The 26,641-nt window shown below is 38.4% G+C and overlaps 1 protein-coding gene across 2 annotated transcripts in view; it reads right to left on the bottom strand.

The window, feature by feature from the left end:
* The window catches only part of NAA35 (N-alpha-acetyltransferase 35, NatC auxiliary subunit), a 94,675-nt gene extending 73,615 nt beyond the window's left edge, over window positions 1–21,060 (bottom strand). The window contains exons 1-6 of one of the 2 annotated variants that reach the window (XM_006734940.3): window positions 20,953–21,060; window positions 19,974–20,102; window positions 9,007–9,040; window positions 4,983–5,097; window positions 3,614–3,688; window positions 2,847–3,014 (exon numbers count right to left, since the gene is read on the bottom strand). In XM_006734940.3, the coding sequence (XP_006735003.1) occupies window positions 2,847–3,014; window positions 3,614–3,688; window positions 4,983–5,097; window positions 9,007–9,040; window positions 19,974–20,097 (516 nt within the window). In that variant the 5' untranslated portion in view covers window positions 20,098–20,102; window positions 20,953–21,060. Of the gene's footprint in view, window positions 1–2,846; window positions 3,015–3,613; window positions 3,689–4,982; window positions 5,098–9,006; window positions 9,041–19,973; window positions 20,103–20,820 lie in introns of both variants that reach the window. The other variant, XM_031029867.2, reaches the window with a different exon arrangement.
* Window positions 21,061–26,641: the final 5,581 nt, after the last annotated feature.

The following is a 26,641-nucleotide window of genomic DNA, read 5'->3' as shown; positions in this document are numbered from 1 at the left end:
CTACCTCCTTCTTTGTAAAGGGCGCATAATACTCCACTGTATGAAGGTAGCATCATTTAACAAGTCTCCTATTGATGGACATTAAGGTAGTTTCTAGACTTTCATTACTACAAACAAAACTACAATTAATGTCCTTGTACATAAATCTTTGTACACAGCACAGATTTGTAGAGCAAATTCCTAAAAGTGAACCAGCTGTGGTAAGTCATACATTTTAACTTATGATATTACCAACTGCTCTTTAAAACAGTTGTGTGAGTTTATAATACCATAAAAATGTTTGAGTCTTGCTTACAGTGAAAACCTGAGCCCTGACTAATAAATGTGGGGGGGGAAGGTGCTAAGGTGAGAAAATCATCATTTTGCAGCCATCACAGTGAAGATTAGTCCACACAAGCATCAGTGGATGCTAAATCTAGGGGAAAGATTTTAATGAGCAGGATATTTGTATGACCTTAAAGAGTTTCCTTATGGAAGGCTTATTACATGCCAGGAGAGAAAACAGTAACCATATCAGAAAACACCCTGGAACAAAATAACATCACCACTGAGGGGCCAGATGCATACTGTATGCCTCAGCAGTGACACCAGAAGGAGGACACAATATCATTTACATCATATTCCTACCAGGACTGCATATTCTAAATGTAATCAGGAGAAGAAACACACAAACCCCAAGTGAGGAACATTATTAAAAAAGACAAACCAGGAGAGGCCTGTGTTCTCCAAAAACATCAATGACATGGAGACAAAGAAAGGCAGAGGAACTGCTATAGACTAAAGGATACTAAAGAGGCAACTAAATGCAGGACGTGATTCTAGACTGGATTCCGAACCGCAGGGAAAAAAAAAACACTAAGAAGGATATTACTGGGTCACCTGACAGGAACAGAATATGGAGAGTGGACTGTTATTACAAATTCACTGAGGTTGATAATTGTGCTGTAGTTGTGTATGAAAGTACCTTTTTTTCTTAGGAGACGCACACTGAGAAGTGTTTGTGGGGAGAAGGTCATAATGTATGCAACTTACTCTCCACCGATTCAAGGAAAAAACATACATACCTGAGAGAGAAATTGAGAAAGTAAATGGGACAATGGATTAATAGCAGCTGAATCAAGGTGAGGGATATATACTGTTCTTTGTGCTGTCACTATAACTTGTTAATTTGAAATTAAAGATTAAAAAGAGGGAAGCAATGACTATTCGTCTCTTTCTCACACACACAGCACATGATGAGTGCCTGTTTCTCACCCTCATCGATAAGTACATTACACAAAATTTCTAATCTTTGCCAATAATGGGTAAAAAATGGTATCTCAGTTTTAATCTGCATGTCTCTTAAGTTACATATCTTATGTTTAAAGGCCATTTCATTTTCTATAAACTACCTTCTGTCTTTTTAACAACTTTTTTTACACTTAAAATATTTCATCTATCTGCAATTTATTTTGATGTTGTCATAGACTGAATGTTTGTGTCCCCCCAAAATTCATGTGTAAGTCCTAACACCCACTGTGATAGTATTAGGAGGTGGGGCCTCAGGGAGGTGATTAGGTCATGAGGGCAGAGCCCTCATGGATGGGATGAGTGCCCTTATAACAGAGACCCAGAGAGCTCCTGTGCACCCTGTGCCAAGTGAGGACTCCGTGCAAGGATAACCGTCTAGGAACCAGAAGGCAGGCCCTCACAAGCCACCGAAGCTGCTGGTGCCCTGATCGTGGACTTGTTAGTCTCCGGAACTATGAGAAATAAACTTCGGTTTACAAACCACTCCATCTATGGTATTCTGCTATAATAACCCAACAGATTAAGGGAGACATAAAATGATGATAAGTTAATTTTCAAGGGTGCTAACAACTACTATAGCCCTGTTTGCTAAATGAATCCTTTCTCTGCCCTAGGATTAGGATTTTTGATGTCCTCTGGGTGTGGTGTGAGAATGTAAGTATTTAATAATATATATATCTCTTCTCACTTAACGTGAACTAATCTTTTTAAAATTTTCATGCAAATGGGTAAGATTTTCCATGATACCCACAGCAGTTAAAATAAGTAGCTACCTAACCAATGAGTGTGTAAAAAGTAGACAGTATATCATACACAACTCACAAGCTGTATATTCAAATGTGAAGTCATATTAGTTGTATTATTCTCACATTATTAATATAAATTTAGAAAAGCTATACATATTATAGACTGAACCACTGTAGGAGACTAAGATATTTATTTTGGATCAGTAACAGTGTTAAAAAGAAACATAAGTTTCAACAAAAGGAAGAATTAAAAATACTTATCAATAATTTTAAATGCTATCATATTTCCCCTTAAAATTATTAGTGCCTGAAACCTTATTTTTTCTCATAAGGAGAAAAACATCTTTCCATGTCTAAAACTCACAACACTTCCTCAGGGCAAAGTACTTTGTACAAACTGGAAGAATATGTTTATACCCTAAAATATTCTTTATACGTTTGTTTTCCTTAGCTCCCTCTTAACCAAAGAAAGTACAGCACTTCTGTGTTATAATTTATAACAGACTTGAGGGAAGAAGCTGTGTCTTCTATTTTCTTTGTGAATTCCCACAATACCCAGAACAAAATACTCTGCACATAATGGATACTCAATGAATGGTACTGACGGAAAGAACATATACTGAAACTAAAGTTCTTTCTCTGAACTGGTTCACTTCAGCCAATATATTTGTAAACAGCACAGCATCACTTTTAAAAACTGTTTTTAACTATACTTGTTGATAAAAATATATATCATATGATCATTTAAATATATCACAATTAATAAAGTGGTCAATGAGCTTCAGGAATTCTCATATTACAAAATCTTACCTCTTCAAAAACAGCAGCTTTATTTACTTTTTCCCTTGCAATATCACAGATTTTCAGGATTCCCAGAGCAAAAGCTTTCATGGCAGGATCTTCTATAAAGTCTGGATTGTGAATGTAAAGGCACGTAAATACTGTCTGTGCCAAGGAATGGCCTTCTAACCATGTTATCTATAAAGAAATAAATGTATGTGTATGTTTAAGACAACACAGAGAGCCTGCAAAGTCTAAATTGACCCAACAGTCAAGGGCTAGACTGCCACAGACCCAAATAAATGTACTATTAATCATGGCATTTCAAAGATGATTAAAGGGAAAGTCAGAAGAGACAACAGAATTACAATTCACTTTCACTCACTAAAGTTTTTCAAGAATCATTACCATAAATACGATTAGCTATCTAACGGAAGCATTCTTATATAGAATTCAGTTTGCAATATACTTGGAGATTAATGAAATTAGAATGTTGCCTTACATACCATCCAAAAGTAATCAATTCCACAATGGAGTCAATCAAAATCCATAAGGTAGGGAATTCACAATTTTAGAACTAACCAGTCCTTAGCCACTCATTTAACTTTTCTTTTTCATACTCACTACTAGTAGAGACTACTACTACTGCTAGTCGAGAGCACCACATCCCACCTAGATTACTGCAAGAAACTGCACAAGCTTTCCTGCCTTCTGTCTCTAAGTCAATAATCCCCAACCAGGAAACTTTCTGGGAAGTGACAGTTTTTAGATTAACCAAGTGTTATTTCAACTCTTACCAAACAGCAAAAACAAGTATCCATTATCCCTATCAATTCAGGCAAGGTGAGGTCTTTAATTTTAATGGTGCCATCCTAAAAATGAGGAGAAATAGGACATATGAGAAGTTTTTTTTTTTACAAATTTATGGTTTCTATGTCAAGTAGCATTTTCTCTTCCAAAAATTAGATTTTAAAAATAAAAATTCTAGAACTATATCATCACCTGATAAAAACTAAGATACCAACTCTGTATTCGATCTTCAATAAGAAAAATCAAAGCCTCTTAATTTGAAACAGACTAAAGGCCTTTACAAAGAAACAAAAAGTCAAACCAACAAGTAGATCTTCAATAAAAAAAAAAAATCAAAGCCTCTTAATTTGAAACAGACTAAAGGCGTTTACAAAGAAACAAAAAGTCAAACCCACAAGTATTTAAAAAACAGTTCAAATTAGTTTTAAGCATTAATAAACAATAATCATTTTAGGATCAAAACTATTTACAAAGAGAAAAGTAAACTTTTTTTTTTTTAATTATTTGGGAGAGAGAAAGAACGTGCACGCGCACAGGGTACAGGGAAGGAGAGGGAGAGAGAGAACCTCAAGCAGACTCCCCAGTGAGTGTGAAGACCAACGCAGGGCTCAATCTCATGACCCTGAGATCATAACCTGAGCCAAAATCAAGAATCAGATGCTTAACTGGACTGAGCCAGCCAGGTGTCCCAACCAAACATTTTTAAAAACCCTTCCCTTAACTATACTACTTGTAAATTTTGTTTAGCAAATCCTTCCTCGTAAAATATGCAAAATTAAACTCTGTGTCAACTATGAATAAATTTGTAAGTCAATCCTCACAGTTAATTTCAAATTCACAACCACAAGCACCTTGCTTAATGTATTAATACATAAAATTTAATCCCTTAACCAACTACCCTGGTATTTGAATATATACTGAAATGCTTTCAAAAATTAATGAACAGGGCACCTGGGTGGCTCAGTCGGTTAAATGTCTGCCTTCGGCTCAGGTCATGACCCTGGGGTCCTGGGATTGAGCCCTTCATCGGGCTCCTTGTTCAGCGAGGAGTCTGCTTCTCCCTCTCCCCCGCCCCTCTCCCCACTCGTGCTCTCTCTTACTCTCCCTCTGAAATAAAATATTTAAAAAAAATTAATAAACAGACGCACAAATTTAGAGCAAGCCTGTAATGAAGACTTTGAACAATTTACAGATTTTACAGATTTCAAAAGAGGTAACTAAAGGTTATAACCAATTTTTATTTATATACCTGAGATAATCTTAAAAAATTATACTTTAATATGCCAAGTTTGATTTTCATTGTTTTAACATATGAAATAACAAATGATAAAACACAAAAAGCACAATGGTAATTACCTTGATAGCTTGTTCAAAATTGAGAACTTTTCGATTAACTTGGTTTCCAATCATGCCAGCATCCATCTTGGGATCCATCATTTCAATGGCAGACATGGCTTCAAAAAGGCCAAATCTGCAAATAAAAAAATTGACCAAATTGTTTTTGAACCAGTTAAGTTTATCCAGATTCCCACAATGATATAAAATTATAGTGCTTTAAGTAACTATGGTATTCTATGTATTTAGTCTTCCCAATTTGCTACCACTTCTATTTCAATTAAATAGAAACATAACATAAAAATTATTCCATGTATCTGTCACTCAAATTATTTTACATGCACTACGGGGGAGAAAAGAAAACAAAAAATGTTTTTTGTGTTTCCTTCAAAATGTTGCACATTAGAAATTTTGGAAAAAAGATCAACTGATCTATAATGGATTTCACTTTGCCTTCTTTAAATAATTTTCTCTACTTAATGTTGGAATAATCATCATTTTCTTTAGATCTTGAATAATAGTAATAATCTAGCACATTACTGTCTGTAATGCCCAAAGTTCTGGCAATAACATAATGAAAAATAATCCAGGAATCCTCTTATTTGTGGCTGGCTTTTATGGCTTATTAGCCATAAAAGCAGATAGTTGTGGTGCACTGAGGACTAGTTAGTAAGCATATCGTTAATGGAGAAATGCCTCAAAAAAATGGGACAGGAACAAAAAAAGCTTAAAAGAAAGTCTGACAGGTGATGAAGCTACTGACTTCATATTTTGCTTAGTCTAAGCTATTAGATTACCAGGAAAATCAAGACATCTACCTTGCTACACTAAATCATTTCTCAGAAAGGCAGCAAGACATCAAAACCAGCTTTAAGGAGACAGACTCTTCCCTGCAATCCCTCAAATCTCTTAATGCTTCAAGATAATCTGACAAGATCGGGGCGCCTGAGTGGCTCAGTCGGTAAGCGTCTGCCTTCGGCTCAGGTCATGATCCCAGAGTCCTGGGATTGAGCCCTGCATCGGGCTCCCTGCTCTGCTGGAAGCCTGCTTCTCCCTCTCCCACTCCCCCTGCTTGTGTTCCCTCTCTCGCTGTCTCTGTCAAATAAATAAAATCTTTAATAAAAAAAAAAAGATAATCTGACAAGATGAACATATTATTGAAGACAACTCTAGTCTATGCTAATCAAAACCCAAATGGTATTTTTCAAAGAGATTGCCAAGCCAAAACGGAAAACATGCAAAAATGGAAGAGAATTTGTCAACAAAAACAATAGAGATTCATCAAATATCAAAGATATTCTAAGATATAATAACTGAAAGCATTCTAGAATACACAGGTCAAGAGAAAACAGCCCCAAACCCATTTCTGTAGGAATTATATTTGGTAAAAGTAGAATTTCGGGGCGCTTAGGTGGCTCAGTCATTAAGCGTCTGCCTTCAGCTCAGGTCATGATCCCAGGGGCCTGGGATGGAGCCCCGCATCAGGCTCCCTGCTCAGCAGGAAGCCTGTTCTCCCTCTCCCACTCCCCCTGCTTATGTTCCCTCTCTCGCTGTGTCTCTGTCAAGTAAATAAATAAAATCTTTAAAAAAAAAAAAAAAAAATTTCAAAGTACTGAAAAATAGTGGGTTAATCAATAAATACCGTTGAGACAAGTGGCTAAGCATTTGGAAAAAAGTGAAATCTTTGATTTACACAATTTCAAAAAGTAAACTGCAGGCAGATTTAAGTTCTAAACCTAAAACAAGCAAACAAAAGACTCTTCAGTAATTTACAAAACTAGTTTATATGTGCCTATAATAAACCACAGCTGGAATTCCGTAATTATCTAGGCTGGATATTTTTAATATAATTTTCAAAAAGTTATCCAGAATACAACCACCTGTACATATAAATAAGGCAAGTAGTCCCCCCACAAAAAAAAAAAAAAGAGGCAAACAACAGGAATGGACAATTCGCAAAAGAAAAAATGTATATTAATAATAACAAGGTGAAAAGCTGCTCAAATTCAAAAGTAATCAGGTAATGCAAAACAAAACAACGAGGAATTTCTCTGGCCATTCAGAAAGTTTTAAAAATATATTTAGTTTACTCTCATATATTGTTGGTGGGAGTGTAAATTGATACACACTTTTGTTTAGGAAAGTCTGGCTGAACCCATTAAAATCTAGTCATTTGATTCCTAGGCTTCCATCCTAAAAATTATTTGTACATGTATATAAAAAGGCTTGTAAAAATTAAATGTCTTCAATTTTCCCATGTTACCAAAAATATTGCAATTTAAATGTCCATCAATAGGGATACCACAGGTATAGCCATTTTGTAAAATACAAACCAACAGTTAAAATGAACAAGGTAGTGCTTATATACTAACAGAGAATGAGCTCCAAGATACACTGAATTGGGAAGGAATTTTCAAAATACATACTGTAGATTCGTACTTACAATTAACTAATTTTACAGATTTTACTAATGTATGTAAATATATTTATAGGTCTAGAAAGACATGCAACAATCTGGTAACAGTTATCATCTCTGGGCAAAGAACAGGCATGTGGCGGAGTGGGGGCAGTGTCATGGGAAGTTTTTGTTTCATCTCTGATGTCTGAATTAGTTTAAAACGAAGTATCCACTTATTACAAGAGAACAACTAAATCAAGTTTTAATGGCACAACTAAAACCCTAGACTAGTGAGGTACCTGCCTAATTAGTAAAGCTCTATGGAAACTATAGTAGCATTAAGTTAGCTATTCCATTCATTCAACAAATTCCAGGAGCACCTAATATGTTCTAAGCATGGTTCTAGATACTTAGGATACATGAGTGAGCAGAACACATTTGCCTGCCTTATTATATCCAGTGGAAGGAAACAGAGAATAAACAATAAAGATAAAAAGTTACATAGCATGTTAGAAGATTGTATGCTAGGGATAAAAGACAAGACAGCTAAGGGAGATATGATCACAAAAATATAACCTTACTAAATAGATGGTCCGGGGAGGCTGCTGGCAATCATGTTCCCTGGGCTGAACCTAAAAACTTGGGGAAATGAAGAGAGCTTGGTCCCTCCAGCTAACTTCTTTCAAATCTTGTTCCACAGTCGGGAGCCACACTCTTTTCTGCATTAGCTTGTGATATGGTTTCATTATAGCTTTCCTAGAATTGCGGGCAGCACCAGTGTAGTTGGTCCCTGGATCAGCAGCATCAACCTCATCAGGGAACTTGGCGGAAATGCAACTTCTGTGGTCCCATGCCAGACCTAAAGAAGGAACTCTGGGGGTGGGGCCCAGCAACATGTGTTTTCAATGTGTGGGATGATTCCGATTCACACTAGAGTCTGAGAAGAACTAAATTTCAGGGTCTACCCTTGCTTCCCGAATGTCCAATCTCAGCCACTAATTTAACATTTAATATTTCTAACCTTGAAATTGAGCCTGGCCAGAGCAGTATGGGAACTGAGGCTATCTATGGTAGTATAAATAGAATCAAGCACCTCTCTTTTTTCACCTTTCCAGGGATTTTCGGTCTACTTTCATTCAGCCATTATCTCACTTATCTCTGCCAATCAACCAGCCTATTATAGATAACATACAGCCTGTTAACTTTTCTTCAAGAAATTCCACATCCTAGGGCGCCTGGGTGGCTCAGATGGTTAAGCGTCTGCCTTCGGCTCAGGTCATGATCCCAGGGTCCTGGGATCGAGTCCCGCATCGGGCTCTCTGCTCCTTGGGAGCCTGCTTCTCCCTCTGCCTCTCATGAATAAATAAATAAAAATCTTTAAAAAAAAAAAAAAAAGAAATTCCACATCCTATATATCTAACTCTCAAGGAAAGGACCATGAGGCACAGTTTCACTAAGTCCAACCATTTCATATCACAACTAGGGTCAGCTGCCCCAAAATAACTCATCAATGTTAAAAATATATTTATAATTCATTTTATTTTTACAGCTTTGAAATGTATTACCCAGGTCTCAAGGAATATTATTGCACACGAGAAAAAACATAGAAGTATTAACTACACTATTTCAAATGACACAAATACTTACAGCTTATCATGAAGCAGTTCTCCCAACTTTAATTCTAAAAGAAACAAAGAGAAAAAAAAATCCTTTGAATAATACCATCTTAATATTTAAATTTTAATTCTAAGAAAAAAAAGTTTTGTTTGAAAAATGGGCTTTCATTAAACTCCATTTTCTAAGAAATTATTATTTGTACTCAATTACTAATATAATGCCTTCTACAGAGTGAATAAACTCTATAAATTGAACTTTTTAGAATTAGCAAGCAACCCACCAGAGGCCAAAATAATCTAATCAGAATTACCAACCTCATTTTAAGGTATCACTAGTAAATTTCCCCCTAAGTATACTTTTTCACAGAACTGACTGCTATTTCTCAAGTTGTTTTTAAACCACTTGGTGTCATAATCTAACCGCTTTTTGTCCCAGGAACAGTGCCAAAGCTACTTTTTAAAATTACATTTTATTTCAATGTAGAAAACATGAGTAAACAGTTAATCCAAACAGTATTCAACCCCTATAAAACAGGTCCCAACCTTGGCTGCATAATGTTATCAACTCTGGAGCTTGTGAAAATCCCAACATCCAAGCAGCACCCTAAACCAATTAAATTCTAGGGGTGGGACCTCTGCAGTGGTTTTAAAGCACTACAGGTGAGTTCAATGTGCAGGGAAGATGAGAACCATTACCATAACATTTTAAGTAGCTTAAGTATTGATGGTCAAATCTTGTGGAAGGTGCAAAGCACTAGTTTTCAGCAGTTCTCAAAGATGGTCTGGGAACCCAGGTGGTGTCTGTGATATTTGAATTACTTTCACAGTAATATTGGGGCACCTGGGTGGCTCAGTCGGTTAAGCATCCAACTCTTGATTTCGGCTCAGGTCATGATCTCAGGATTGTGAGACTGAACCCTGTGTTGGGCTCCACGCTGAGTGTGGGGCCTACTTATGATTCTCTCCTCCCTCTGCCCCTCCACCCCCGCTCACTCGTGCACGTACTGGCGAGCTCCTGCTCACACTCTTTCCCAAATAGATAAAATTTAAAAATTACTTTTATAGTAATACCAAAACATTGTCTTTTTCATCGTGTTGACATTTGCACTGATGACGCAAAAGCAACGCATAAAGAGGAAAAATAGGGCACCTGGGTGGCTCAGTTGGTTAAGCGACGGCCTTCGGCTCAGGTCATGATCCTGGAGTCCCGGGATCGAGTCCCACATCGGGCTCCCTGCTCAGCAGGGAGTCTCCTTCTCCCTCTGACCCTCCTCCCTCTCATGCTCTCTCTCATTCTCTCTCTCCCAAATAAATAAAATCTTTAAAAAAAAAAAAAGAGGAAAAAAAAATGGGGGGGCGGGGCTACACTGCTTTAGTTTCAGCACAAATTAAGACAGTGGTCCCAAGCTAAATAGTGTATTCTTTACCTCCATACATTTGCAGTTAAAAAAGACAAACTTTTTTTTTTTAGTTTCACTTAAGAAGTCCTTGATGAAGCAGTAAAATTATTAACCTCAGAGCTGGGACCACAGTGTAGCAAGTGAAGAACCTCCCATGCAAAATTTAAAGAGGCCCTCACTTTCAGGTAGCAAATTCTTAAATTTTGCACCCTAGGTGCCTCAATCACTTCATCCTAGTGCTGGCCCTGATTTAGCTGATTAAATCTCAATCTCTGAGTACATCTTTATTTAAATAGTCTATCTGACAAAATGGGAAGTATAAGCAAACACTTTTGCCGCATACCAATGTAAGATGCTGTCTTAAGGAAAAGCACTTGCACAATTATGGAACACCATTTTTACTTGAACAATGGCCAAACTATACTTATTCAGATCTGAGAATATGTCATTTTCTTGAAAATAAATGAGTTTGTTGCTTTAAGAAAAACAGCTGACATTTGTGTTGCCAATGATAAAACTGGAGCTTTTATTCAAAAATTGGAATTTGGAGAAATATCTGACACTGTGAACCTGATAGCTTCTCAATACTTAAAAAAGACGTTTCTGATATTGGTGGTGATATTAACAAATGTGCTTTTCCGTATTATATAATTATATCAGCATTTGGAAGATCTGCTTAACTCAATGAACCATTATTTTCCAAATAGCAACACATGTTTCAAAATTAGGCATGGATAAAAGATCCATTCAAAATTCAAGGCCGACCAGGGGATTTTAATGTAACAAAGAATGGAAAGTCCACTGACACGTCTTTGGATTCCACGTCACAACTAATCTTTAAGAAACTACCACCCGTCCACTGGGTGTTATGCACAAACAATGAATCATGGAACACTACATCAAAAACTAATGATGTAATGTATGGTGATTAACATAACAATAAAAAAATTTAAAAAAAAAGAAACTACCACCCATCAAGTTTTGTTGTACTGTAATATCAAAGAAGAGTATCCACAATTATCTGAAAAGGTTCCTCCATTTTTCAACTACATACTGGATGAGGCCAGATTTACCTCATTTACTTCAAATAAACACACAGATAAGGAATTCAGGTGCCCTTCATTATGCTGATATTAAAGAGATTTTCAAAAAACAAAACAACTCCATTCTTGTAAGTCATTCTGTTTTGAAAAATACATTTATTTTTCATTAAAAAACATGTTAACATGCAATGGGTTTATAATTGTTTTTAAATGAATTGGTAAGTATTTTTTAAATTTCTGTTTAAAATTTTAATACAATAAACATCTATATATATGCTAACACACAATTTTTAAAGAGTTTAAAAGTATAATTTTTAAGAGTATAATGGGGTCCTAAGACCAAAAAATCTGAGAACTGCTGTAATAATTTATAAAATACTTAAGGTAGATTTGGGAACCAAACAGCTTCACCAAACTTAAAAACACTCCACAGACCTAAAAGCAAGTCAATCACTCTGGGTCTTGGTCTCCTATCTGTAAAATGAAGGGTTGAACGAGCTGACTCTCATTAGGTTCCTCAGAACACCAGTAATCAGGGGGGCCTGGGTGGCTCAGTCAATTAAGCAACCAACTCTTGATTTTGGCTCAGGTCATGATCTCCGAATCCTGGGATTTAGCTCCACCTCGGGCTCCGCACTCCGTGCAGAATCCACTTGTCCCTCTCCCTCTGCTTTTCCTCATGCGTGCACGTGCGCATGCCCTCTTTCTCTCTCAAATAAATAAATAAATTAAATCTTAAAAGAAAAAAAACATCAGTAATCCGATCACAGTAAACTGTAGGCAGGAAACTTTAAAATTTACCCAACTAAGCAGAGTGCAAGCACTCTCACTGCATGATCAACAACTGGACACAAAATCACGATCTTTTCTACAGCACTATAGACCTGAGTAGTTTGGGTCTTATCCAACTAGGCTGCAAGTCTCAAAAAATTTAGTGAGAAGGATGTTTTACATTTATCTTAGCAGAGCAATGACATCATCACACGTCATGGAGTCCTTGGAAAATTCCACAGTACTAATAAGGAGAGTCAAAAAGGCAAGTTAACATCTCAATATTATATGGAAATAGTTTTACCATGGAAATTGTTTTGACCTTGCATACCCTTTGAAATCTTGATGATCCCAGGGATCACACACACACCAAACTACTGAACTACGTTAACCCAATGATAAAAAATAGTTACTTCTACTTTTAAGTTAAAACCTTAAGTAGGTGCAGTAGTACATAGCTTAAAACACTCAGAGCAAAGGAAAAAATCAGATACGAGGAAAAGTTGATGATTCAAATTTTTTTGACTACCTTAACAATAAACCGCCTTTTTCTTTTATCCTCACTCTCATATAAGGCATGAATAGATCTGTTGTGAGAGAAAATTTAACTAAATTTTGTGGGTCACAGAATTTCCTAACATCTTATCGGGCATCCTTCCTTTTGCCTTGGAAATGAATAATAAATCAGAACTTGTGGAGTTTGGGTATGCAGCAGTAAGCACTTGAAGCATATGATCACTCTCCTGAGAAAAATTATCTTACAGGACAGAGAAAAACATGTACTTATGTGACAAGGCAAATACATTTTATCATCTTATAAGTGAACAGATCATGTGTAAACTGAAATTACAGATCTTTGAACAGATTTCCACCCATAACATTATAAACGATGGTTAAGTTCCCAGCTAGGGACCCTATGAACACCTACTGAATCAGTAGGTTGAATGATACAGTTGAAATCCAATACCACTGTAACAGTGATATTTAAACAAACCAATTGAGGTTTACCAGGGGGTAAAGGTGGCTAACTGAACACATGCAACTACCTCTAATTCCCTCCTGAAATCTCATTAAAACAACCAGAGGAAGTGTGTGTGTGTGTGTATGTGTTTTAAGAAAGCTATACACTCCAAAGAAGAAAACAGGTGCAGAAATAGTACAACAAAATTGGGGAAACTTGGAAATAAAAAGACAAGTAGTTTCTTAGCTAACTGAAGAAAACAAAATACTAAAATCAGGAGTGGAGAAAGCCAAAAACCAACCTGATTTACCACTTGCCTCTAAAAGTGCAGATAAAGGGAGGCTAAAACATGCAGGACTGAGCAGTCAGACAACACAGAACCCTGTCCTATTTACAGAGCAGGGTAACTGCCCCTCCCTAACCTCACATACTGAAGACTTTTTTTGAAGAGGGTAAAAACATCTCCAGAGACCTAAGGTTATTGGAAGGCCAGGTACAGTACTGGAAAGAGGGGGCATTAAGTGAATATGTGAAAAACCCAGATCTCTTCCCCCACTTAACTGTTAAATCATAGGCAGTCAAGCCAGAGCTTCAACTTCAAGGCAAAAGACTAGATAAATTTTCTCTACTGAATATAATCTTTCCAAATAGAAAGCGCTAAATAACTTATATCAGATGTTCTTCACCACAAAAGCCAAGTCAGACCACTTGACAGTGACAGTCAGTGTCAATAAGTCCCACTCAAAAATTCAGAGCTTCCAATTGGCTTTTTGGTTTCCCACCCTTAGACAGGCAACAAAGAATTCTTAGATATCTGAAGTAATGCCCAAATATGAAAGATATAAACTACAGGAAACAAACTAAAAAAAGAAAAGGCGAGTTGGAGGAAAGATACTTTGTACAAGAACATTCAAAAGAACTATTATCCTTACAGAGATAAAACAGTGCAACCCTGAAATAAAAACAGGACATTTTACATTTTTATAAAAGGGAGGAGGAATATTCAGAGAAAAGAAATTTTAAAAATTAACATTACAGCAGAAAAGAAAAATACAGTAGGTTTGGAAGATAGTCTTAGTCTATTCAGGCTGCTACAACAAAAAAATACCTATAATATACCTACAAAATATACCTGGGCAGCCTATAAACAACAAACGTTTATTTCTCACAGTTCTAGAATCTGGGAAGTCCAAGATCAAGGCACCAGCAGGTATTTGGTGAGGGCCCACTTGCTAGACAGTCATCTTTCTGTGGTAACCTCAAGCAGCAGAAGGGACTAATCCCATTCATGTGGGCTCCACTCTCAGATCTAAGCATCTCCCAAAGGTTCAGTATCCAAAAAACAGACAGTCCATACGGAGAATACAAAAAAAAAACAAAAACACTAACAAAAAAACCCAAAGAGGAAATAGAATAAAGTTTCCCAGAACTAAAGGATCAGACAAGGTGAAAGGACCTCAGAGTTGTTAATCAGGCAAACCACTGTGAAAGGTGTGTATATAGGGTCAAATAGAAGATCTTAAAAGGTTACATATGAAAGCTCAGTTATCAGAAAGTCATCAAACTTTTTAATAGCAACATCGGTGCAAAACCATCAATGGGTCATGCCCTCAAAATTATCAAAGGTATCCAGACATATTATCAATAAAGTGGGAGGATAGAATGAAGACATTTTCAGACATCCAGATTATATCTCCCATGCACTCTACTCAGGAGGAGAATAAAGATGTCTAATTTTTATTAAAGTAAGAAACCCCAGGCTGATGACCTCAGGATTACATGATGTACAAAGGCAAGAAGTCCAAATTGGAACAATAAGTAAGAGGCTTGAGAAGTTTCTTCAAAGAAATGAAAATGACACGATGTCTGAGGTGTCTGAATGTCTTAAGATTTAGAAAAGGGGCAAGGAGTCTAAGGTAGAATTAATGATAACTACATAGATTTTGGGTAAAAATTTTTTGTGTAAGAACTATGCAAGAAGGAAAAAGTAATAAAAGCTTTACTCTTTGGCTCAGCTATGGATAATATTTGCATATCCATAATGTAGCTCTAACTATATGGATAGAAGTCCATAGATGATGCCAAATTGTGAATGTAAGGAATCAAGAAGTGGCAATAAAAGCATGCTTTCCAAATATGGATAGTGGAATAACCAGCTAAACGAGGGAAAGTGGTGACTTCTGAGGACAGCTCTTCTGTTAACCAAAAACTACCAACATAAAGGAGGATACACAACACCTGCCTGATTAAAGAGAAAATCTGATAGGATGCATTCAACAATGCAGAAGAGAACTCAAAGTACAGCAAAGGTCCCATTCTCTTCCCACTGCTTGCTCTGTTAACGCTAGTTGTTAGAGGCATTAAGACGTCCATCCATACGTTCCTTTCCTGAAGAATCCAGGGTCAGAAAGGTTAAATGATAGTTGAATATTATTGAAAATAATCTAAATAGAGTGAGCTACATAGCACTAATGACATTTTAAGCAAAATAATTACTTCTTTGTGGGAGCTATCCTGTGTAGCATCCTTGGTGTGTACCCACTAGACACCAGTAGCAGCCGCCTCCGACTGTGACAACCAAAAATGTTGTAAGACATTGGTAAATGTTCCTTGAGGGGCAAAAATCAACCCTGGTGGAATCACTGATCTAAAGTGACCCACAATTACTAGTGCTGCCCACCCCACCCGTGACCTACCACCGAAAACATTCTTGATAGGATATAACAAGGAAAACATAATTTCATTTCCAAAATCAAAATCACTTAAAAATAAAAATGTAGGGGTGCCTGGGTGGCTCAGTCGTTAAGCATCTGCCTTCGGCTCAGGTCATGATCCCAGGGTCCTGGGATCTGGCCCCACATCGGGCTCCCTGCTCGGTGGGAAGCCTGCTTCTCCCTCTCCCACTCCCCCTGCTTGTGTTCCTGCTCTCGCTGTGTCTCTCTCTGTCAAATAAATAAATAAATAAATCTTAAAAAAAAAAATGTATTTTACAGGTTGCCCACATCTTTCACCAAGACAATTTTAATCCATCTTTTTCGTCTTGGAATAAAGTGCTAACAAACAGCAAATTCCTAGAACAATGATTCTCAAATTGGGGTTTATGAATTCAGCGGAGGAGTACATGAAAGTTTTATTAAGAATCCATATCTTTTCTAAGATAATTGTTAAATGCTATTTAATCAGTTCGATAATTTTTAAAAAAGATTACAGATTACCAAATGGATAATATTATAATCAAGTATTGCTATAATTTCAATGCCCAATCTTGTGTTCATAATTATGTTGGTTTCAGGCAATCATCCAAAATGACAGCATTTAATGTAATGCAGTGGTTCTCAAACTTCTGAAGTACAAGATCCAGATACTCTCTAATTTGAAGAAATATGGCCTTAAAATATTCATTCATTCTTTAAACAAATACATACTAGGCACCTACAAATGTTCTAAATGAGAGAAGACAATACAGAAAGGAAAAGAAACAAGAAGCTTAAGAATCCTGGATTTTAAAGGAGGGAAGAGAAATCAATAAAAGTGGTTTTCCAAAAGTACTGGGCAAGAGTTAAAGAAACTGGATAGGTGAGGGGACCTTAAACCATAGGGCCTGTGAGAAAGACAGCTAAGAAGGAATGAGTGAAGCCATCAAAGACAGAAGGACATAGGATGACAGGATGGACCCATGTCCTTCTAGACTAAAGCTCAAAGAGAATGAAGTATTGATGGCCAACCCTGGATTACCTCTGGGTTCTAGACACCTAATGGTGTCATCATCCTAGGAGAGGTTGTTGGCTATCCAGAGAGAGTGTGGAAAAAGGGAATCTGGTAGGTAGAAGAAGGAGCAATGTGTATTTTATGATCATCTGTGTTTAAGTGAAATTTCTAAGTTGTGGGTTTGTACTTCAGAAAGCATTTAACTTTAGACAACCAAATGAAATACAATCAAAGGCTTTTTATAGGAGTCAATGAGATGGTTTAATTAGGCAAAGTTTCCTAGAGAAGCAAAGCTCAAGAGGTGTTATTTAGATGAATGACATGTTATGTATCAGGCACAGTAACAGTAATGGCACCATATATTCAAAATAATTTCAGGGGGAAAAAAAAAGCCAAGGCCTCAATGTCAGATATAATGTGGAGGGAATGTGTGCCATCTGCCTAACAGGAAATAAAAGAACTGATGAAATTAGAATTTGGTCCAGAAGAATTTGAAGAGTTACTAAAAGAACAAGTAGAAATGTACATGAAAAACACTGTCATCACTATGCATATTTATTTATTATTTTGGTACCGAGAATCACAAAAGTCTAGCCAAATGCCACCATACTGTTACTAAAGATGAATGACCACTGCAACAGTTCAAGGGTATAGCAATATTTATTTTAAATTTAGTCCTCGGAAAGTTGCTAGAACAGAAGTCTAAAACTAAATTGATGCTATGAATCTGATTATTTCAAGAAAAGAAAACAAATAATTAATACCATAGGCTCAAGAGTGGCCAACAGCCTTTCATCCTAAATCTATATGTACAGGAAGATCACTTCTACATTAACTTTTTAGTTTCAAGTATACCTCACATCTGTGCCACTTGAGACAATGCAAGAGCTAATTATGGAAGAGTTAATAGGATGGTTTGAGGTTGGCAACAAAATGACACGCTACCCCCTCTCAGTCCCCACTGAAGCAGGGATTAAACCATATTGCCTATTCAAAGTTCGTTCCATGAAGAAGCAAAATTACTCACTCTTCCTCAAACATCAAACAATCACTGAATTCTGGCTGTAATGGTTCATCTCAGTCTAGAGTAATTCCCTCACATTCACTTATAGAAACTCGACCACTCCTTTAAGGCCCAACTGAAGCCATATGAACTTCATAACACCTTTTCCATTTAGGTTCAGAATGACAGCTCTCTAATACAGATCACTTAAAAATCAGTGCAAGATGATGGGTATAATCCACTAATAGTTTAAGAGCTCTGGGCACAAAAATTACACTTAACAATTAACTTACACTTCTTTCTCTCTCCCTTGGATAGATGGATATGGGCAGTCCCCCAATTCCCAGTCTAATGTTCCTTCCACAATTTCACTTAGACATACTTTAACTGGACATGTATTTCCAAACAATAAAAGGACAGATGCATGATTTATCATTTTGCTTATACTCAGCTGGCTCCCTTTCCACCTGCAGCTACTCCAAGTCTCTACTCCTCCTCTCAAGAGCACTATTTTAAACACTCCATCTCACCAGCACCAAAGACTTAACCCTGTTCAGGAAAAAAATAGAAGCCATCGAGGTGTGTGTGCATCCCTCCACCATTCCTCCCCATCCACTTAGAAATATACCTGTTTCAGGGACCTGGGTGGCTCAGTCAGTTGGGCATCTGCCTATGGCTCAGGTCATGATCTCAGGGTCCTGGGATCAAGTCCCACGTCAGGTTCCCTGCTCTGCGGGGAGTCTGCTTCTCCCTCTGCGGCTCCCCCCACTCATTCTCTCTCTCTCAAATAAATAAAATCTTAAAAATATATATATACCTGTTTCTTCCCCAATCCTAATCTCAGTTCTCCCGTCTCAGTAATTCCTCATTCTTTTCCCCAAGTTAATTTCTCTACCATGTTCTTGATCCCATCCTCTCTTCAAATTCAAGCTCTCACCCTACCATTTTTTTTAAAGATTTTATTTATTTATTTGAGAGGCAGAATGCGCAACATGCAAGAGAACACAAGTTGGGGGGGTGCACAGAGGGAGCCTGCAGCGGGGCTAAATCCCAGGACCCCAGGATCATGACCTGAGCGGAAGGCAGATGCTTAACCAACTAAGCCACCCAGGCACCCCTCTCATTCTACCATTTGTTCCTTTCTCTTTCCAGTCTCTCCCTAAGGCTCATTCCCCTCAGACAACAAACACGCTCATTTCTCTAATCACTTATGCCTATGGGTTTATTAAACTATTACTATGTATTACGCAATATTCTGTGTACTAGAGTTACAGACAAGATCTCTGCACTCACAGAGCTTATGTTCCAGTGGGTAAGGTTGACAATAAACAAGAAGTAACTGAAAATGACAGCTTCTGACAGTAGATAAGTTTTATGATAAAAATAAAACAGAGTGATTCAACTGAGGTGGAGCTGGACAGAAGAGAACAGGGCTAAATCTACTTAGATTAGTTGTTTTGAGACATCCTCGCCGGGGAGGTAACATTTAACCGGCCAGGAAGGAGACAGCTATGTGAAGACCTGGAGGCAAAGCAGTTTAAAACACAGAAAAAGAAATATGCAGAAATCCAAGGGGAAACTGCCCTGGTGTGCTTAATGACATAAAAAGGACGTTGTGACTAACATAATGAGCCTAGTGGGGCAGTGGTACAAAAATGAAGTCAGTGGTAGGCAGGCACCAGACCATACAGGCCATAGGGATGGAATATGGATTTTATTCTACATGGAACAGGAAGCTACTGGAGCCTCTTAAGCAGTGAATCATGTGATTTGATTATTTAAAAACCTCATATATACAATACTACTACCATCTTTAGGTCAATACAATTCATGTTTCCACAATGTGAAATTATTGCCATGTACTCTCTAATCTGTTACTTAAAGCTAGAAAAATTGAAGCATTTGCTTCAACATCACTATTTCATGCACTATCAAATACTGACTGGCTTTAAATCAAAGTTAAAATTAGAGGGTGGAGAATGAGTAAGTGTGGTCAACAAACTTGATAAACCACACTTACCTGTTGATTTCATTTAGGCTACAAATCGCAATCAAGATTTTATTTTACCTTTTCCCAGATTTTCAATTTCTAGTCCAAAAATTCAAACTCACCTCGACAAGCTTCTTCAAAATCTTGGGTTATGTCCACCCAGCTTGTACTGCTTTTTTCCATCTTTTCTGGTATACTGAGCTCCCATCCTGAATCATCATCTTCTACAGAAGCTTTCATGACCATAATGCCTATAAAATTAACACTGGTGTAAAAGAGATTGTGGCTTTCAGGGCAAGAGTATTTGCAAGCCATGTGTGTTCACTCAAGTACTGGACGGAAGTCTTACTAAACTGCCAGACCTGAGTTTGAGGATGGCACTGGGGAAAAAAAAATCTTAATGCAATTAAATCTTACATTAACACTACTGCTGCTTATTTACTAATAGCCCAGCACCTACCAGGGCTTTAAGAGTTTGCCCACCATCCAAGAAAAAAAATCAGAAGCCACCCCACCACTGGTCCAAACAGAATCAACTCGAGCTTCCAACTTTCCACACTGGCCACAAATGACCAAGGCACTCACTCTTCAGAGTCCCCTCTCGCTGCCCGGGAGCCCATGGGGCAACTAAATTCAAGTCAGGGTGGTCCCTCACCTGCCTGGAGCTCTCTGGGCCGACCTCTCCCCGGCCCGACATGAGCCCCGCACAGCCTTCCACAGTGGGCACGGAGTGCGGGAGCGCCTGGCGGGGGACCTACCCGCCCGGCCCAGGGTGGCGGCGCACCTGAGGCGGGGACCCGCCCCACGTCCGCCCTACCCGGGTCAACCCGGCCCCGGCCCCACAGGGCGCGGAAGCAAGGACAGAGCTGTCGTCGCGCGGGAGGCCGGGCACGCCCGGTGCCGGGTCGTAGCCCGGGCAAGGCCGGGGCCTCGGCGGGCAGCGGACACAGGGGAGCCTGCAGCTCCTACCTGAAGCACGGCGGGAGGGCCGGGGCCGCAGGGTGACCTAGTGTCCCCAGGGTCCGCCACACGCGCGGGGGGCTGCGGCTCTAGGACATGGGAGAGAGGGAGTTTCAATGGCTCTGCACGGGCGGTCCCTACCTACTTCTCCCGTGGCCACCCGCGCCGCCACGCACCGACCAGACCGCGGAAATAACGACGCCGCCTCAGCCGCCGCCGCCGCCCCCTCCCCTCCCAGCCCAGCCCGACCGGCCGCGTGCGCGCATGCGTACGCCCGGTGCGCGCGACCCCGCCCCCTCTCCCTCACTCCTGGGGACTTCGAGCGCCCCGGCCACACCCCCTCCCTCACCACGGCCATCGATGGCAGCCGTCTTCTCTTCTCGCGGGATTAGCGCCAATCGCGAGACCGGAAGCTACCTTCCTTCTCCTGCCTCAAGCAGAGTCCCGGTGAGGGGTGGAGCCGGGGGGGGTGTCGCAGAGCCCGCCTCGCCCCGCGCGGCTCTCTGGGAAATTCTTAGAAAGGTGACGCTAAGTCGGAAAAAAAAAAGCAGGGAAAGTACTTGTAGACCTTAGCAGTTGTGGCCATGCAAGAAGAGCCTAGCTGTGAGCTTCGTCGAGCTAGTGCTGCCTGACACAGGATTTATGTTTCCTAGAGAGCCTGGAGGTTTCTTGAGGGAAAATAGAAACCAAATATCTGCAGAGTCAAGCAAGCCATTTTCTTTCAGACTTGTAAATGTTTTAAGTTTTTCTTAAAAATTTATTAATAAAATGATCAATTTTAAAGTGGGATTGTGTAAGTAGACTGACAGGAGTAAGAAACCACCTTTACCACTATATTCCCATTAAAATGGCCAAAATTTAAAAGACGACACCAAATGTTGACAAGGACTTGGAGCAACTGGACCTCTCATATGTTACTGATGAGAATGCAGAACCGTACAATCACTTGAACAGAAAATTAATCAAACACTTATCACTTGATCTAGCAATTCCACTCCCAGGTATTTTCTTAGGACTATTAAAATGTGTTCTCTGTACTTACTTTTCATAGCTCCATTTTTAATAATCCAAAATCGGAGGGGCGCCTGGGTGGCTCAGTCACTTAACCATCTGCCTTCAGCTCAGGTCATGATCTCAGGGTCTTGGATCAAGCCCCAAGCCCCACTCCGTGCTCAGTGGGGAGTCTGCTTCTCCCTACCCCCCCTCATGCTTATGTTCTGTCTCTGTCTCAAATAAATAAATTTTTAAAAAAATCTTAATAATCCCAAACTGGAAACAACCCAAATGTTCATCAACTGGTGAATGGATAAACAATTTGTGGCATATCCATACAATGTAATAATTACCAACAAACAAGGATGAACTACTTGACCCGCAAAAACATGAATCTCAAAAAACATTATGTTGAGCAAAGGAAATTAAGAGTATATGCAAAAGAATATGATTCCATTTATATGAAACTCTATAAAAGAAAAATGTAATCATAGTGACAAAACAGAGCAGTGACTGCCTGCCAGCCAAGGAAGGACTAACTAGAATAGGGCTAAATGATCTGAGATGATAGAAATGTTCTGTATCTTGATTATGATAGCAATTATATGGGTGCATACATTTGTAAAAATTCATTGAAATATACACTTATGATGTGTGCATTTTATCACCTGCAAATCAAACCTCAATACAGTTGCTTATTTATTTAGTTATTTGAGAGAAAGAGAAAGAGTGCCCAAGAAAAAGAGCATGAGCTGGGGGGGGCGGCGCAGAGGGAGAGGACAAGCAGACTCCCTGCCGAGCAGGGAGCCCGAGGGGGAGAGGGCTTGATCCCAGGGCCCTGGGATCATGACCTGAGCCAAAGGCAGACATTTAACCTACCAAGCCACCCAGGTGCCCCTATAGTTGCTTTTTATTTATTTTTTTATTTTTTTAAGATTTTATTTATTTATTTGACAGAGAGAGAGACAGCTAGAGAGGGAACACAAGCAGGGGGAGTGGGAGAGGGAGAAGCAGGCTTCCCGCCGAGCAGGGAGCCTGATGTGGGGCTCGATCCCAGGACCCTTGGATCATGACCTGAGCCGAAGGCAGACGCTTAACGACTGAGCCACCCAGGCGCCCCATAGTTGCTTTTTAAAAAGTAAAAAATATATCTTTATGTCTCTTACAGAATAATAGGTTTTATAAGGGTAGGAGTTTGCCAATTTTGATCAAATCTGTATCTACGTCACTTAGGGTGGTGGTTGGCATACGGTAGGTTCTCACTAAACGCACTGAGGATAAAAATGTAGGGAAGAATTACAATAAAACAAATCTATATTGTTTCTCCAAAACCATTTGATGCGCTTTGCAGAAGCCATAAGAAATCTAGAAAAGGATGAACTGACTGCAACTGAGTTATTCAGTATTGTGTGTTGATCGTGACAAAAACTGATACAGTGAGAAAAACAAAACAAAACAATACAAAACAAAAACACCAGAACAAGGCAGCCAAGTGAAACAGGATTTGCTTAATTTCTTTACTAAAATTTTAATTTATCTGAAATTCAATTTATTTTTACAAATTCTAATTACCTCTCCACTTTAAAAACCATTTTCCCTGAAAGAGAGGTTTAAATTTATGATGACATCCCATATGCTTCATAGTGTTAAAAAATGATGGGCATTTTAGATATCAGATAGGCTACATGATGAATAAATAAATGCAAAGGAACTGATTGACAAATTTTTGGTCTACTTAAACATGCCTATAGATATAGAGGAGATGGGCATTTTGGCAGCTGGAAAAGAATTCCTATGAGACTAAATCTTGACTCATAAAATCCTAAGTATTCCATGCCTAAACACTAATGTTGAGAGGAAATTTAGCTTGATGTCATCATTTTGTACTAATACCAGGAACCAGTGTAACATGGGTTTGATAAAAGCAGAGCTACCAAAGTGAACTTTACGTCTGACTGTATTCAGTTTCACTACTACGTAAAAGAAATTGAAAACCTGCAGGCAGTTCAGAGAAATGCTTTCAAAAAAGCAAATAGAGTAAAAGCGTCCTACTGTACCACATGACAGAGAAAAAATGGCATTTTTTACTAAGTATAGGCAATATCAGTTTAGTCAGTTCTATTGTATTTAATTATCCTTTTTCAAAAGTCTTACATTTATGCATCTTAAGAATACACAGAATAGCCAAGATATGAAAGCAACTCAAGTACCCATCTACAAATGAATGGATAAAGAAGATGTGATACACACACAAATATATGCATATACACAATGGAATATTATTACTCAGCCATTAAAAAAGAATGAGACCTTATCATTTGCGACAACATGGATGGATCTAGAGAGTGTTATGCTAAGGGAAATAAGTCAGACAGACAAATACCATGTGATTTCACTTACATGTGGAATCTAAAAAACAAAACAAACCAATAAACCAACAAAAAGCAGAAACAGACCCATAAATACAGAACAAATTGACAATTACCAGAGGGGAGAGGGTGGGGGGATGGGCAAAATGGGAGAAGGGCAGTGGGAGATACAGGCTTCCAGTTATGGAATGAATAAGTCATGGCAATAGAAGGTATAGCATAGGGAATACAATCAATGGTACTGTAATAGCCTTGTAGGGGTGCCAGAGGGTAGCTACACTTGTGGTGAGCAGAGCATAATATACAGACTTGCCGAATCACTCTGCTATACACCTGAAATTAATGTAACATTGTGTGTCAACTATACCTCAATAAAAAGAGAGGAAAAAAAGTACATAGTAATCCAATAAAAAGTTACTTTAAAAAAAGTTAAAATAAACTTCTGTATTAAGGGATAATGTATAATTATCCTCTGTATAATGTTTATAATGTGTGAATATTATAAATATATTTTTCTCATTCATTTTTAACTAGTTGTTCCTATCAATCACTACTAATTACCATTGTTAACAAGTTCTATAGTTTTGTTTAAATAACAGCATTTAAGTAACAGAAAATTAGGGGCACCTGAGTGGCTCAGTCGGCTAACCATCTGACTCTTGGTTTCAGCTCAGGTCGTGATCTCAGGGTCCTGGGACCGAGCCCCACTTCGGGCTCCTTGATCAGTGGGGAGTCTGCTTCTCCCTCTCCCTTTGTCGGCGTGCTCTCTCTTATTCTCCCTCAAATAAATAAATAAATAAATAAAATCTTTTTAAAAAGTAACAAAATTAAATACAGAACATTTTCAAATAAACATCCATTTTTCATAATTTCATGTTAAAGTGATAACACATGTGTATATATCGTATATCACTTTTTTCCTGATATGGCTGTGTCCTAGATTGATAGCCCAAAAAAGATAGTCCTCGTACTTCACCGAGTGAATGTACCATAATTTATTCGACCAGTTCTCTATTGATGGACATTTAGGTTGTTTCCAAGGTTTTGCCATTATAAATAGTGCTACCACGAATGACTCTGTGTCTATGCCTTTTCACAGTTTTGCCAGTGTATCTTTGGGCTAAATTCCTACAAACAGAATTTGGGGTCTAAGGATACATACATATGTAATTCTAACATTGCCAAATTCCCCTCTACTGAGTGTGTTCCTTTTTTTTTTTTTTTTTTTTTTTAGTTTTTTCCTTTTTTAATGTCCACCAGCAACATGAAAGAGTACTCACTTTCCCATTGCCTCATCAATATAGTATTTGGTCAAACTTTTAGAATTTTGCCAAACTGCGAAGTAATAAAAATGGTATCTCAGTATAGTTTTAATCTGCGTTCTCTTATCATGAGGTAGAATATTTTTTTATCTTTTTAAGTGAATTTTACATCTTTTTCTGTGATCTGTCTACTCTTATCTCTAACCTATTTTTCTGTAGGATTACTGGTTATTTTCTACTTTTAAGAAGTTCTCTATATTGGGACGCCTGGGTAGCTCAGTTGGTTAAGCAACTGCCTTCGGCTCAGGTCACGATCCCGGAGTCCCGGGATCGAGTCCCGCATCGGGCTCCCTGCTCGGCAGGGAGTCTGCTTCTCCCTCTGACCCTCCTCCCTCTCATGCTCTCTGTCTCTCATTCTCTCTGTCTCAAATAAATAAATAAAATCTTTAAAAAAAAAAAAAAAAAAAAAAAAAGAAGTTCTCTATATTAACTCTTTATGATTTAAGTTGCAATTTTTTAGCCAGTGCATCATTTGTCTTTTTACTTTGTTTTTGGTTGTTTTTTATACTTGCTACATGAAAGTATTTTTAATCAAATTTATCAACAAAGATGTCATTTAGTACTATGGGTATTTTGGAGATCCCATGAGAAGATGGCATCAGGAGGGAAGCAGGCTAAAAATTGAGTCCTGAGGAAGCCAAACATTTAGAGATCAGGTAGAGGAAGGAGACCTAGTGAAGGGCTCTGAGAATAAAGACCAAAGCTAGCAAAAAACCAGGAGAGTGGTTCAGTGAATCTAAGAGAGATGTCAACTCTCAATTATCCCTTTAATAACACATATATAACGTAAATTATAGCATTGTTTTCTTTGTAAAAAATCTTTTCACAATTCCTTTTTATGAGTGATTTTCAAACAATTCCTTCACACTTTATCAAGTGAATTTTTTTACTTAAAAAATATTAACCAAAAAAATTCACTACAAATGTAGATTTCTTACATTCCCTTTGAGTTGTCTAATCCATAGATATTGAAACTCTTAAACTCCTATCAAAAGGGACGTGAGAGGGGCGCCTGGGTGGCTCAGTCGTTAAGCGTCTGCCTTCGGCTCTGATCATGATCCCAGGGTCCTGGGACTGAGCCCCACGTCGGGCTCCCTGCTCTGCGGGAAGCCTGCTTCTCCCTCTCCCACTCCCCCTGCTTGCGTT

This window comes from Leptonychotes weddellii, chromosome 14 (assembly GCF_054177405.1).
Source record: "Leptonychotes weddellii isolate Sample4059 chromosome 14, ASM5417740v2, whole genome shotgun sequence".
NCBI lineage: Eukaryota > Metazoa > Chordata > Mammalia > Carnivora > Phocidae > Leptonychotes > Leptonychotes weddellii.
Note: the sequence above shows the minus strand (reverse complement) of the source record. Positions and strands in the feature narration are given on the sequence as shown.